At 47.7% G+C, this 13,827-nt stretch overlaps 2 protein-coding genes across 3 annotated transcripts in view; one reads left to right on the top strand and one right to left on the bottom strand.

Moving 5' to 3' along the window:
- Positions 1-10,458, top strand: part of LMTK3 (lemur tail kinase 3) — a 33,080-nt gene extending 22,622 nt beyond the window's left edge. Inside the window, exons 12-15 of the mRNA XM_088655116.1 lie at positions 413-783; positions 1,285-1,396; positions 3,101-3,361; positions 4,587-10,458. Of these exons, the coding sequence (XP_088511242.1) occupies positions 413-783; positions 1,285-1,396; positions 3,101-3,361; positions 4,587-4,603 (761 nt within the window). The 3' untranslated portion in view covers positions 4,604-10,458. The remainder of the gene's footprint in view (positions 1-412; positions 784-1,284; positions 1,397-3,100; positions 3,362-4,586) is intronic.
- LOC118095127 (BAR/IMD domain-containing adapter protein 2-like) overlaps positions 9,268-13,827 on the bottom strand; it is a 26,482-nt gene continuing 21,922 nt past the window's right edge. For both annotated transcript variants that reach the window (XM_035136141.3, XM_088655115.1), the window contains one exon: positions 9,268-13,550. In XM_035136141.3, coding sequence (XP_034992032.2) covers positions 13,478-13,550 — 73 coding nt within the window. In that variant the 3' untranslated portion in view covers positions 9,268-13,477. The remainder of the gene's footprint in view (positions 13,551-13,827) is intronic.

Raw genomic sequence — 13,827 nt, 5'->3', positions numbered from 1 at the left:
TATTTATACCCCACCCATCTGGCTAGGTTTCCCCAGCCGCTCTGAGCAGCTTCCAGCAAAATATAAAAACATAATAAAACATTAAACATGAAAAAATCCTGATACAGGGCTGCCCTCAGATGTCTTCTAAAAGTCGTGTAGTTATTTATCTCCCTGACAGCTGATGGGAGGGCGTTCCACAGGGTGGGCGCCACTGCTGAGAAGGCCCTCTGCCTGGATAGATACGTTTGGGTAGAAATCCTAGGGACGTGTTCTTAATGAAGTAAACCTCTCTTTCTGTCTCTCTCATCCCAATCCTTCCATCCTCACCTTGCTTCCATACCATTTGCTCTTCTTGACTTCTGGATCTTGGCTTTTCGACCCAATCATTCCTGGCCATCCTTCCATTTTGACGTCTGGCTCTTCCCTCCAGCCAAGCTCTCCCGCTTATCTCTGTCGCTTCCCCCTCTGGCCTTGCAGACGTTCCCCCCACTTGGCGGGGGAAGGAAAGGGCCATTCTGGGAAGGAGCGGCTTTGGGGGAGGGTCCAGCGCTGGGAGGGAGAGAGGCTGCCATAGCAGCAGAGGATGAGGAGGAAGATGATGCTGAAGAGGAAGAGGAAGGAGGCCTGGCTGGAGGCGGAGGGCAGGGTGTCCCCATTGTGGTGAGCGAAAGCGATGACGCCCGTAACTTGCGTGGCCTCCTCAAGTCACCACGCTCTGCTGAGGAGGCGGCTGCTGAGCTTGACCGTAAGCGGAAGATGGTCTCCTTCTTTGACGATGTCACCGTTTACCTCTTTGATCAGGTGAGCTGTCAGGAGCACCGAGGTTGATGGTGTGAAAGTTTGACCACAGTGAGGTGAAAAGGGCTTCTTTCAAGTCCAAGCCAGTTCCCTACTCTGTCCTCCTTCCCTCAGCCATCTTGGCTCTACTCCCCTCTTTCTGTTACCACTCCTATTTTGGGACCTGTCTTCTTACTAAGCACTCCAAACTTAAGCTCCCTTGTCTACCCACAGAGCATTCACGCCCTCTTGGACCTGGTTTAATCCAAGCCATACTGACCTTTCACTTTCCCTCACACAAACTGTTAGCCAACATTCCGTAGGCAACAGATTCCTAAATAGTCCAGCGAGTTAGTGAATATTTGGTGATATCGAGCAATAGCGGAAAATATATTATGCACAGGTAGCAGGCAGCAGCCCATATTAAATTGTGGTAAGAATGTCAGAAACAAATTGAAAGTGGGAGGAGCCAGAAGCGAAAGGATTGCAGTTCTACCACAACCTCTTGTCTTCCTCTGTATGCAGGAGACACCAACCAATGAGCTGAGTTCCCAGGGAGCTCCAGATGGTGATTCCCCCTCCCCTGGTTCAATGGCAGAACCAGGGCTTGATGCCTTCCCTTCTGCTGATGGCTTCAGTGAGTATTGGGTCAAGGAGGAGAGAGTAAGTAGAAAATAGTCGCTATCGCCATCAGGAATCTGAAATGCAGAATGAGGCAGTCCAGCTGTATAGCCAAAGAAACAGTAACCTGCTCACTTCAATCAGTGTTTGGTGTGAAAATATAAAATGAGTTTCAGGAAGATGTCCTGGCTTCCAGGGGAAGGTGGCTTCTAAGTGTGTGGGGGAGGGGTGAGGGGTAGGTTATGATGGGGGCATGATCCAAAACAGACAAGGTCCAGTTCTAAAGCAAGGCTGAGGATGCTGATGGAGATCAAAAGGGCCAGAGCAGGGGTAGCCAGTCTAGAGGCCTTCAGGGGTGGTTGGGCTCCCAACTCCCACCAACGCAAGCCAACATGGCAGATGTTCGAGGTTGGTGAGAGCCGTACTTCAGCAGCATGTGGAGGGAGATTTTATAATTAAAATAAAAAACCTACAGGATTATGGGCTGTGGCTTTCTTCTCCCAGCCATTTCATTAAGACCTAAGTTCAACTAATGGGCTAGTATAGATTCCACCAAGTGTTTCGAAAGCAGGTGTTGCCATACAGTGAGACTGCCTTGAAATATGGTGGACTCCCCTTCTTCAGAGGCTTTTAGGCAGAAGCTGGATCAGGATGGTTGCAAAGGAGTGGTACAGTTGTGGGTTTCCCCCATTGACAGGGGCTTAAGCTAGATGGCATCTGAGGTGCCCACCAGCTTTAGGATTCTGTTCTCTTTCCACAACCTTAAAAGTAAGCCAGCTTCAGATGTATGAGCGAAGCGTGTGCTTCCTGTATTAATTCTGATCCAGTGCAATTTGGCTCATTGGCTAACAGAACTTTGGGAAATATTGCCAGGGTGTGTTTTGTGTTGAAATTTTTTTATTATTATTGAATCCCTGAATAGTTTATTTTTAGGAGATAAACTCCTAAAAGATTTCTGCTTGAAAGCACACAGTCTAAAAGTGTCACACTCAACAAGGCAGATGGTAGCACAGAGCCTTCTTGGTTATTAAAAATGGATTCAGGGCAGCTTTGTGCCATAGCACAAATGAAGTGAAGACAGAGGATGCGCAAGTCCATTTATTTTATTTGATTCCATTTATTTTTATTTTAGGACTCTTTTTATTTTAGGACTCTGCTACTCTGCTTTCTACCCCACCCTGCAAAAGGCCTCCGAGGCAGCTTCAAGACTAAAACACACATATATATACAAACAAATAAAAACGAGGGGGGGGAACCAAATACAGTATAGTACATGAATTATCTCATTGAAATAGCAGAACAGGAACATAGCAGACTGCCTTAAACCGAGTAAGGCCTTCGGTACATCTAGCTCAGTATTGCCCTCACTGACTGGCAGCAGCTCTCCAGGGTTTCAGGCTATATGACCGCATTTCATTGTTTCCAGGGGCTGTCGGGGGCAGGGGGGAAAGGGGTGTGTGTGACTGCCTTTCTGCCATGTTTTAAACCTGTGCAGGTCAGCACCGGAAAGAGTGTGTGTGTGTGTGTGTGTGTGTGTGTGTGTGTGTGTGTGAGAGAGAGAGAGAGAGAGAGAGAGAGAGAGAGAGAGAGAGAGAGAGAGAGAGAGAGAGAGAGAGAGTGATGCCAATTGAACCAAGGGAACAGGCTGGTAGAGGCTGTTTTCCTTATCGCTTCAATCTAGGCCTCCTTCCTACCTCCCCGTTCTTCCTTCTCCACTCAGGTGGCAGCTTTGAGTGGGATGATGACTTCCCCCTGATGGCTCAGAACCCGTCCTATGTCTCCATGGTGCCCGACCCCAACACAGCCAAGCCCCACCCGGTCATGTCATCGCCTGTGCCCATGGCCCCTGCCTTGCTGCCAGCAGCCAAGCGGGCTGAGTCCGGCCTTGTGGATGCCCTGAGGTTCTCTCGCTTCACTGTCTCCCCTGCCCTTGAGCCACACCTTTCTTCATCCTGTGACACCGAATTGGGACCCACGGCTGGTAAGTGGACACATGGATGCACATGGTTCTTATTCGTGGAGCGGGGGCTGATGGGCCATGGCTGCGTATGTGCCATAGATCTTCTCCCAAAAGATCCTGAAAATTGTAATTTTGTAGCTGGAATTGTACCCCTGTGGTGTGGGACGTTATTGCAGTCAAACCAACAATTCATGTTTTGCCAGATAGGCACATGAAGGGGCTGAGGCTCACGGAGCTTTCCTGTAAAATTTGCTAGAGAGAACTCTGTGAGATCACTTCCTTTGCCTGCCTTGGCAGGAAGCTGTAAAGCTACACCCTTTCGTCCTGCCTGGGCAGCCTGCTTTTCTTTATCATGCTTCCAAGCTGACCACACATGCATGCCTGAGCTCTGCAGCTCAGACACCATTTTCGAAATTATATTTCATACTTTTTAAACTTAGTAGTTATAAACCTGCCCATAGCTGCCAAGTACCCCATTTTCCCTGGGAAACCCCCGTTTTTACTTACCTTTTCCCGGTGGTCCCCCGTATCACTTCGTCTCCCGTTTTTCTCCGTTATTTTCTCCTGCCGGCGGCCATTTTTTTTCTTTCTGATTTGCCCTTCTATGGGCACCAAAAATGGCCACCGCTGGCTTCAAAGTTGCATCTACGCATGCCCGGAAGTGCATAGACGCGACTTCCGGTGTCGGCGGCGGCCATTTTTGGTGCCCATAGCAGGGCAAAGTGACACCGGAAGTTACGTCGACGCAACTTCCGGTGTCACAGGGCTGCCGGTCCCGGATTCTGCAGTCTGGGACTTGGAAGGTAAGAACCTGCCTTCATTTTGCTACTGTAATTGCTGCTTCAAGACCCTAGATTATGTAAGTAAATACCACTTTTATTTGTTCACAAAACAATGTGCGTGTGTGATTGTTGTTGTTAAGGGGGAAATCCAGTTGGCCTTAAAGCATCCTGGGTTATTGTTTATAGGAGGTTAAATCAACCTTGTTTTGCTCTCCGAGCTTAAGCTGCAAAGGATGGCACTCATGTGAGTAACGAAGGATAATCACAAGCATATTATCCTCTCGTGTTTAAATCCATTCTTACATGTGGTGGGTAAACTAAAGTCCATCCACTGGTACAGACAGTGGGTGACTTTCATGTACAACAATGTGAAAATGTAATGTGAAATGCAGTAGGGTGGAGTGGGGTGACCTGGTTTTAAGTTGATAATGTGTTAAAAGAAGCTTCCCCCCCCCTTCTCCCAGATCCCATTGAGAACTGAGACCAAGTAGAAATCGGACAACCCCGCCTCTTCTTCTCTCGACATTCAGGGACGACGCCCAGTCATCCAGTTGACTTGCCCATGATGCCAAGATTTCACCTGCCAGTTCCTGTGGCGGATGGACAGACAGATGTGTTTATGTGTGCGTGCGTTTGCGTGCATGGTGTGTTGGGGGGGCCATTGTTGCTAACTGGAGCCTGACATCATAGGGACTGTTTTTGCCCTCCCTCTCTTGCCCAACAACTCACCCCCACTTCTGGGGAAGGGGCAGAACTTTTTGTATAAACAATCATGAGCCAATGAGTGATGAGGAGGGGGGCATCTCCTCGATTTTAGGGGCCCCTGCCCAGCACTGGCTATTGAATGTATAACCTTTGTGCCCCCCTCCTGGCTTCCCTTCAGCAATCTGATATGTCCCTTATAAGGACCCTCCGTGCCAAATTGAGAGGGTTGGGTTGGGAAACGGGTTTCCAGGAAGTAGCGTCTGACCTGCTCATGAGCCTTCTTCTGCAATTCCCCAAACCTCATCAGCTGCATCTTGGAATGTGGAACATGGCTGCCAATTTAAAACAAGACAACCCTTTGTGCCAAATGGAACTGAATAGGGCTGGTGATCCTCCCCTTTTAACCAGCGTTATATACAAAAGAAAAGACCGTTGATTCGAACCTCGGGACAGAGTTTTGTCGGCAAAACTTCATCACCAAGTCAGACACACAGCCTTGGAATTACCAGCGGACAATTGGACTCCACAAGGCAGGTGGATGAGATTTGGTTGGGTAGGGGCCCTTTGATCTGACACCTCTGCAACGGCATGATCCAGAAGTATCGTTTTTGAGAAGAGACGCACATTGGCTCAGCACTCATTGGGATGAACCAGTATGGGAGGATGTTGACTTGGTCACAACACCTACTTAGTGGCCATATAATGGACAGCCATGGGTTAATTGTCTCAGGCTGGTTGGTGTGTCATACATGGGGGGGGGGGAAATATCCACCGCTCATACTTAGCATTGACAGAGATGGTTAGCTATTATTGGGATTGGCCTTTTCCTGACCTTCCCAGTCCTACCCTGGTTGATATTGGGAAGTTAATAAAGGCTACTGGGATACAGTTGAAATCACTGGAAGTTCCAGGGATTTGCGGAGCCATTGGCCATTCAGTTGTGCCAAAAGCTCCATGTGAAGACTGAGATTGTATTAGGAGTGGAACGGGGAGCTCAGAGGGGTAGGGAAACTTTTGGAGTTATTCATTCCACGAGCATCTTGAGATGATGGCTCTGCTCACTCCCTTCTCTGCTTGTAGTGGCAATATTTGGATACATGAGGCATCAGTGTGGGGCAAGGATGGGGAAACTGTGGCCTTTCAGTTGTTGTTGGATTCCAATGGCCATCACCCCTAGGGAGAATAGACGAACAGTCAGGGATCATGGGGGTTGGAGTCCAGCAACATCCGGAGGGTGACAGAGGTTCCTCATCTTTTGTGTGAGGCAGTGTGTGGGTTGGTCTTGTGGAGTGGGCAGATATATGCATGAACCTGCTTTCCAGCTTGGGTGGGTGGGATTAGATGTCAACTTCCTCCTGAGCTCTCGCAGCATTGATTTCTGAAGTAAATACTCACTGGACCACCAATGTCATATTGCTGGTTTGGGTTGAGCCTACGATAAGAGGCAGTCAGTTTTTACTCGGCAGTTTGATACAAGCTCATTCTGCCCTTCTAGGGGGAGGGGTTGGTTTAGGGTGCTAGCTCCTTCCTTCCTCCATCCCTCAGAAAGAATTTTTCTGCCCAGATAAGAGACAGGTATTTAATTCTGAACTTGGGGTGCATGTGTATGGGAGATAATAAGGGGGGGGAGAAGGTGAACAGGAACTCAGAATTACCTACAGGGAGGCAAGACAGATGACCAGCCAGATGCCACAGGGAGGTGCCAAAGCAAGGCATGCTGGGAACATCCATTGCTGGTTTGTGGCAGAGATGCACCATCTTTGAACCTAGAGCTTGCACCTGCTGGCTTGCAGAGCTTGCAAGGGTATGGAGAGATGGCGAAGCAAAGTCAACAAATGCACTTGACAGAGAGGAGGAGAGCCGGCATATTTCCAAGCGAGCTGGTGTGCTTATGAGCATGTGAGCTGAGAGGCAGGGAAGCAAGTAGCTGCAAACTGGCCTTTATCCTGAAATCAAGTCGCTTAATTTGGCCAGCCAGGCAGAAGTGTGTCCTCTGACCTGCCGTGAACTAGCAGCTGCCACAGCTAGATTGAGTGGCTAAGGTGGCAATCCTAACAATACCTGCCTGGGAGTAAGTCCCTTTTCATTCAAGAGAGCTTACTTCTGAGCAGGCACATATGAGCAGGCTAGCACATGCTTCTTTTGTCAAGCTATCACAGTGTGGCAAGGAAGATAAGGCCCTTCAGTTTGGCTACCAGAGCCTCTCATTTGAGCCTCCTGCTGCCTTAGAGCAGCCAGTCCCTCCCCAAAGGCATTTAAGGCATTTAAGGCACTCTGCCCTCCTGATATGTCATATCATGGAATTGGTGACTTGGAAGGATCATTTAGTGATTTTAGTCCAACCCCCGGCAGTGCAGGAATCTTTTGCCTGACATGGGGCAAAAGATCCCATGGCCCTGAGATTAAGAGTCTCGTGCTCTATCAACTGAGCTATCCCATGGCATCCAGCAGTGTTAAATATGTGCTAAGAAGTCCCGTGCCCATAGGAGTAGTTTCCTGGGAGCACAAAAGCTTGCAACTCTCTTCTCTTACCTGCTCCTGCAAACCTCCAAAAGTTGCCTTCACCCCTGGCAACACTGGCGGGGCCAAGCCACATCACTTCTGGCCCTAAACTCACAAGCAGGGCTGTGTTGGTCCCCTGACTCTTCCCCCCCCCCCAGTCTTCACACGATATATGGCCACCCTTGGTGCCTCCACCAGGAGACCTGCTTGTCCACTGTGAGAACCCCTTTGCTTAAGGCAGGGGTAGGCAACATGGCACCCTCCCTTGATGCTGTGGGGCTCCCAACTCTTATCAGCCCCAGCTATCTGTGGCCGATGGTCAGGAATAAGATTGGAGTTGTAGTTCAACAGCATCTGAAGGCTGCCATGGCAGCTACCCGTAGATTAAGGGACGATGCCTCTGAGCTAAGATTCCCCTTCCCCCAAAATGACCTTACCGGTGGCATCGCATTCATAACCTTCAAACGTTTTCAGGCAGTGCTAGGGAGAACAGGAAGCAGAAGAATCTAGAAAACATCCAGATTGGAAACATCCAGATTGTGTCAGGCTGGCCATCTTTGTCCTGTGTCTTGTGGGCTGGTTTTAGATTCCTCACCTGCTGAGACTAAAATGGCCGCTCTGACTCAGGGCAAAGGCTCTCCCACATTACTACCAAGTTCCCTCTTTGTATATTCTGAGGAAAGCAGGAGACGATGGGGGCCAGATTTAAAAACAACAACAACAAGCACCACCGACCAGATTACCACATAAAGGGAGGAGAACCGTTGCCAATTCTTCTGATCTGCCAAAATGAAAGAGATGTATAAACTAAAAAGGAAGAGTAGGCGGTGGCGGGGAAGAGGAAATGACCTTAAAAACAAAAACCCACCACTGCACCCAACTCTCAGTCTATGTGGATGAGTGATTCTTCGGGTGGGGGTTGAAAGAAAGCAAATAGCGGGTGGGTAGATGGATGAATGGATAGGGAATGTGACTATTCAAGGAATGGGGGTGGGAAGGGTGGCAATAGGCTGCGTAAGGATGCATTGGGGAGGATGGACTGTGTCATGGGCTGGGGGGGGGAGTGGCTGGTCAGAGATGTTACTGTGGGCTGACTGTAAGGGGTGATACTTTAATGGAAGGGTTGTGGGAAGGAGTATGTAAAGATGGGGAGAGCATTTAAATATCAGAACTTAAAGAGAGAGAAAATCTCCAAAATTCTGCAATGGTAATAAATTGTGCATATTTGCATACATTGAATTAATTTGCCTGATTTGCCACTGGGTTCCTCCAGAGTCCGAAAATGGGTGTGGAGAAGAGGAGAGGTGTATGAGCAACAGAAACATTGGAGTGTGGCCTACATGGGTGTGACAGGACAACTGCAAGAGAGGGCACACAATGTGAGCATGGTGCTCATAGCTAGTTGCGTAAGAGACTGCTGTGGCGCCGCTGCTTTTTGTTGCGCAACAAGCACTAGAGCAATACGGTTGCGCTGGAATTCGTACTGCACATCCTTAATGCTTGCGCAACATGCGCCGTGAGCCGGAGAAAGGCAGAATCTGGGCTACACTTCCTCTCTGACTTTTGGCAAGGAAAGGCCATGTTGGCTGGCCATTTCAAAAGTCACATTAGCCCTAGGCACACATTAAAAGACTCCGCATGCTGCAGGGAGCTGGGGCCTATCACAACGCTCTCTTGCTGCCTTTTTCCTGTGGTATGCACACAGCGGATGCTACTGCCTGACAGAATAGATATAAACACCAATTCCTAAGTGAGTAAATGCAAAAATATTTTCTTCATTTATGTGTTGCATTTAGCACATGCCTGCTAGAAACGGAACAATCTAAAATTCCCATTAATGAATTGTGCTTGTCACAATTTCCCCCTGCTACCCATGCATACCTTGACTGGCCCACTGTGAGATTTGGTTTCCAGAGAATGAGAAAACCGGAGCAGGAGTAGGTTTATATTAAACTTTATTAATATTAGAATTAGGAAGTATCGACACAGAGATATATACATAGCTAATGAGAGACTCCCTCCCACGGCCACGGATAGCTGCACACCTCATGTGTCCCTATGCAATGATGCTTCTTACACACACACACACACGCGCACACACGCATACACACACAAGCCCGATACCCCCAAATGGAACACATCATATCCTTTCCACACTTTGTTCAGAGCCACACCAAGCACCCAGCTATGTACACTTGTACATATTTAGAGTGCATGTGTGCGCACACAAACACAGACTCATTAAATAAAAAGAGAAAGCTATTTATTGATGGGTAACTTGCTGTGAGGTACACTTGCTGAACTAATGGCCTTATATTATCCTACCGAGAAGGGAGGAGAATTTTACTATCCGATGCTTCCCTAGATTTCTGATCTGATGCAGATGCAGCAAGAAGACTCCCTCTTTTCCCACCACTTAGAAGGACAAGAAACAAACAAAAACAAAACCAGTTTACTCAGCTGTTACACGCACATCAAGGTAAGGCACCACCTTGTAACTAGTCACCAGCACTGACCCATTTTTGCCCTTGGAACTATGTCAACCGAACAAAGCAGTGGGACAGGATGGATTCTTTCCACTTGGGGGCCACAGAGCACACATAAGCTGGAATGGAATTCAATTTGCTTTCCCCTCTAAAAGCAAACAGCAGAACTCTGATTTTGTTTGAGTGTGTTACAATGAGTGCTCTTGCACATCAAACGTTGCCATCTCTGTCATTCCTTCAAAGCAGAATGTCCCCAAATAAAAACTTTCACATCATTTCCATGCTCAGAATTTGAAAACTTTGATCTCAGGTATGAAATTCTGCAATTTGAACTTGCACTACAGGCTTTCCAAGTAGAAATATCCAGAATGCAAAATCCCCCAGAACTGACTCTACAAAAACATGCAAAACAAGAAGAAACACGCATACATAAAACCAACATGGGGATTTGGGTCATTTCTCTCTAGTGGAGGGGGTTCTGCCCCCCAACATAAAGCCTGCCACCCCTAACATAAATCCTGGCTAAGCCCGTGGCTGTGAGTATGGTGAAATTAGGCATTTGCTGTTAATAAGGCACACTTCCCAGCTGCATAGGTTTTAGATAATGTATCACATTCTGCGATCAACAATCTGCTACAGAAAATTCTGCAGCTGGTTATTTCATAAAGGACATTTGCAATTGTATAGCCACACCCAAATCCCACATTTTATTCCTCTTCCCCACCCTCACCCCAAAAAAGCATTCTATATTTGGTTGTCCATAGTACAAGAAGTAGTTGTCCTAGCAAACTGGTGACAGCTGTCCTACTGGGAATTTCTGTGAAGGAGAGCAGCTTCAGACATTACATGGAAACGGAGGGCAGAGGGGACACGCATTCACTTTTCACACTTCTGGTGCCATATCCCAAGGAGGAACTGCAGCACCCCCCTTGCCTTGCCTTGCACATGTGGACTTCCCCAGCATCTGGCGCACACACATCTCATAGCAGAGGAGATGAGCAAGTTTCAGCTTTGGATGATACGCCAGAAACATAAAACGAGGGCACAAAACCAGTTAGCCTTCTTCACACCGTTCTCGTGGATCCAATTTGGCCTTATCCATATGCCATTTCCCTAACCCTATCCAAGCCAAACACTGGTCTTATATGCCAATTTTTGAAAACATATCACACAGCTGGGCAGCTACTTCTCTGTAGCTCATTTTGCTGACCTTGCCATTTCAACCACCCACTGTAAGTTTTAATGCTGCCAATTGCACCCACCCTGAATGTCAATCAACATCCAAGGACAACCAATATTGCAAAGTATACAAGGGGATGCGACAGAATGGCTGAGGAGGGGTCCTTGCCACCCCACACGGAACCCATTTACACAGCTGAAACATTTTATCTCCTGCTTTGACAAGCTCTGACCACATGTCCAAAGGGCTGTGGTTCTTTCAACCCTTCCTGGCCCCTGTGGCAAAGGCCATTGATTTGCTATGGAGTTGTGAACATCAACAGAGGTATTGCTTTCGTGATTGCTTATCCCAGGTCTGAAAGAGGGATGGGCCATGGACGTTTCCAGAAACTGGGGGAGATGGAGGCAAGGTCAAGGACCAAGACAAAGTGGCCAGGACAGGGAGTCTGCAATGGCACATCTTTGCCCACAGGGGGCAGCATGCCAGTCCTTAAAATGTGTGGCTTGATGGCATGAAGGCACCGCATAGGAAATGGGACAACATGCCCCTTTCTCAAAAGAGAAATAACTGCTTCAGGCAAAATGTTTGCATCTGAATTAGTCAGCTTGGGTTTTGACCAAAATGCCTGCATTTTGGTTCCCCAAGACATGCATATTGCTGCAGATTGTTTTCTTCTCCCAGCAACTGAAGTTAAGAAACATCCTCAATTATTTTAACATTTCCCAGATGCCTTTCTCTAGTTAGCTACCTCTCCAAAAAACTCAGGAGTCCTGACTCCTGAGTTTTCTATCTACGTCTCATTACATTATGTTGGGACGATGACAAAATCTATTCTCGCAGATGGCCATATATCCTAATGTGCTGAAGTTATGGTTAAATCTGCTACACAAATCAATATAAATTACATGGTGAACACATGAGGAAAATGAAGGGCTATTGGGGAGATGGTCGGCGTTGTTTTTCTGTGAAAGTATTGCAACTTCTGGTTGAAGAGCAGTCAAAGCTCCCTAGCCGTGTGAACCGCTTCGGCGAGGTCTGTGGACTACCCAGCCGCCCACGGAGAATAGCTCAGCAACCACTGCACTTCCAGAAAACCCAGGAAACATAAATCCCAGTTCCTCTTTAACACACCTCGTTGCCCTGCACAGATTATAATGATGGGCTAGTTGTCTCTCAGTCTCAAGCAGCCACTGTAGATCAAATGCCAACAGCGTTTTCATACAGCCTGTAGTTAATGACTTGTCAGTGGAGACTGCTCATCTATTCACCCTCAAGTAGCCAAGGGCTGCCGAAAGTGGGTATGTTTACCGCTCGAAGAAGGCAATTACGAAGTGAGGAATTCATATGTATTAGTAGGCCAATGCATACCTAATATATTGCAGAAACAACTTTCATATCCCTTCCAATGCAATGCTTTTCAATGGAGTCAGTTCACACATTCAGCTGCCAAGTGATGTTGCGTAACTGACTGATGTACGTTGTATGTTGAAAGTGAGATTCAGCCTTGAATTCAGCCTTTCCCAAATTCCGTTTGCAATGATCACCCATTTCCTCTCTCTCCCAAACTATTCTCCCCTTCTCAGTCCTGAAATCTCTAAATTCTATACTGCAGGGGTAGACCCGGGGGACTTCCTGTTAGTGGTCCCTCTGTGGGATGATCTCACCATAGGCAGCCTTTTTAACCACAAGGGATCTACTGTACCCCTTACATGATGTTTATTGCCATTAAGGGGCTAACATTTCGAAGGACCAGGCTATCACAACTGCAGCCATCAAGGGAGCCACCTGGGCAGTTGAACCCATGCTCTGTACACACAAATTCCAGAGAAAGTGAGGCAAATTTAAGGCTCAGGGAAGTCAGGAATTCTTAAATCGCACTGCTTCTAATGAGATTTAACCATACCTCACTTTCAATCTGGTCTGAAATGCCTTACTTAGGAATACATACCACTGAAATGATGGGGCCTTACTTCAAAATATGAGGGTGCAACTTAGATACAATTTTTTAAAAGGGAACTTTGCCACTGAGTTCCAAGGAACATTAATTGCATCCACATGCCCAGATCTAGTGACGTGCCTTCCTTAAATTTTTTTTGCAATGTGAGAAAGTGGCTCTGAGTCCTCCTCTATCTACCCTAGTTTTCTTCTTCTTCCATCTGACCTCCAGTCCCACATCCTCGATCTTTCTTCTGCCTCTGTTCCTCCAACTATTACACCTGTGCTTGCCTTCTTCTGTCCCGTTCTCTGTCCTTCTGCTGTTGGCTTGTGTCCCCTGCAGGAAATCTCTGCCACCGAGCGCAACACACAACAGTCCGTGCCCAATACTCTCAATGGCAACTAGAGGGGTGATGAGGAGGCAGGCTGGTCTGGCCTGTGGCGCCGACTCCAAGCCAGGAATGCTTTGTTAGGTAGGAAAGGCCACACGGTGGGGTCAAAAGAGGAAGTGGGTGCAGCAATCTGGCTCCACCAATCGCCACACCTCTCACTGGATGAGCGGAGCTGAGCGGTCGTTGGTCACCGTACGCTTCAGCTTGATGTGAGCAAATGGGTTGGTCCTGCAGCAGGAAAGGGTAAGTCAGAGAAGGATAAGTGTCACCGTGGCAGGAAGGAAGCACCAGATCATGAAGGATGCTTTCTGAAGCTCTGGGTAGGGAGTTGTTACTCTCAGAACCACAGAATTGTAGAGCTGGAAGTGACCATGAGGGTCACCTCAATGCAGAAATATTTCATTCAGCGTGGGGCTCCAACCCACAACCCTGAGATTAAGCGTCTCATAGGGGTTAGCTCAATATGGCATCAAATGAGGTGACAATGCAGAATACAGAGAACAGA

This window comes from Zootoca vivipara, chromosome 12, assembly GCF_965207765.1.
Source record: "Zootoca vivipara chromosome 12, rZooViv2.hap1.1, whole genome shotgun sequence".
NCBI lineage: Eukaryota > Metazoa > Chordata > Lepidosauria > Squamata > Lacertidae > Zootoca > Zootoca vivipara.
This window is presented reverse-complemented; position numbering and strand designations above follow the sequence as displayed.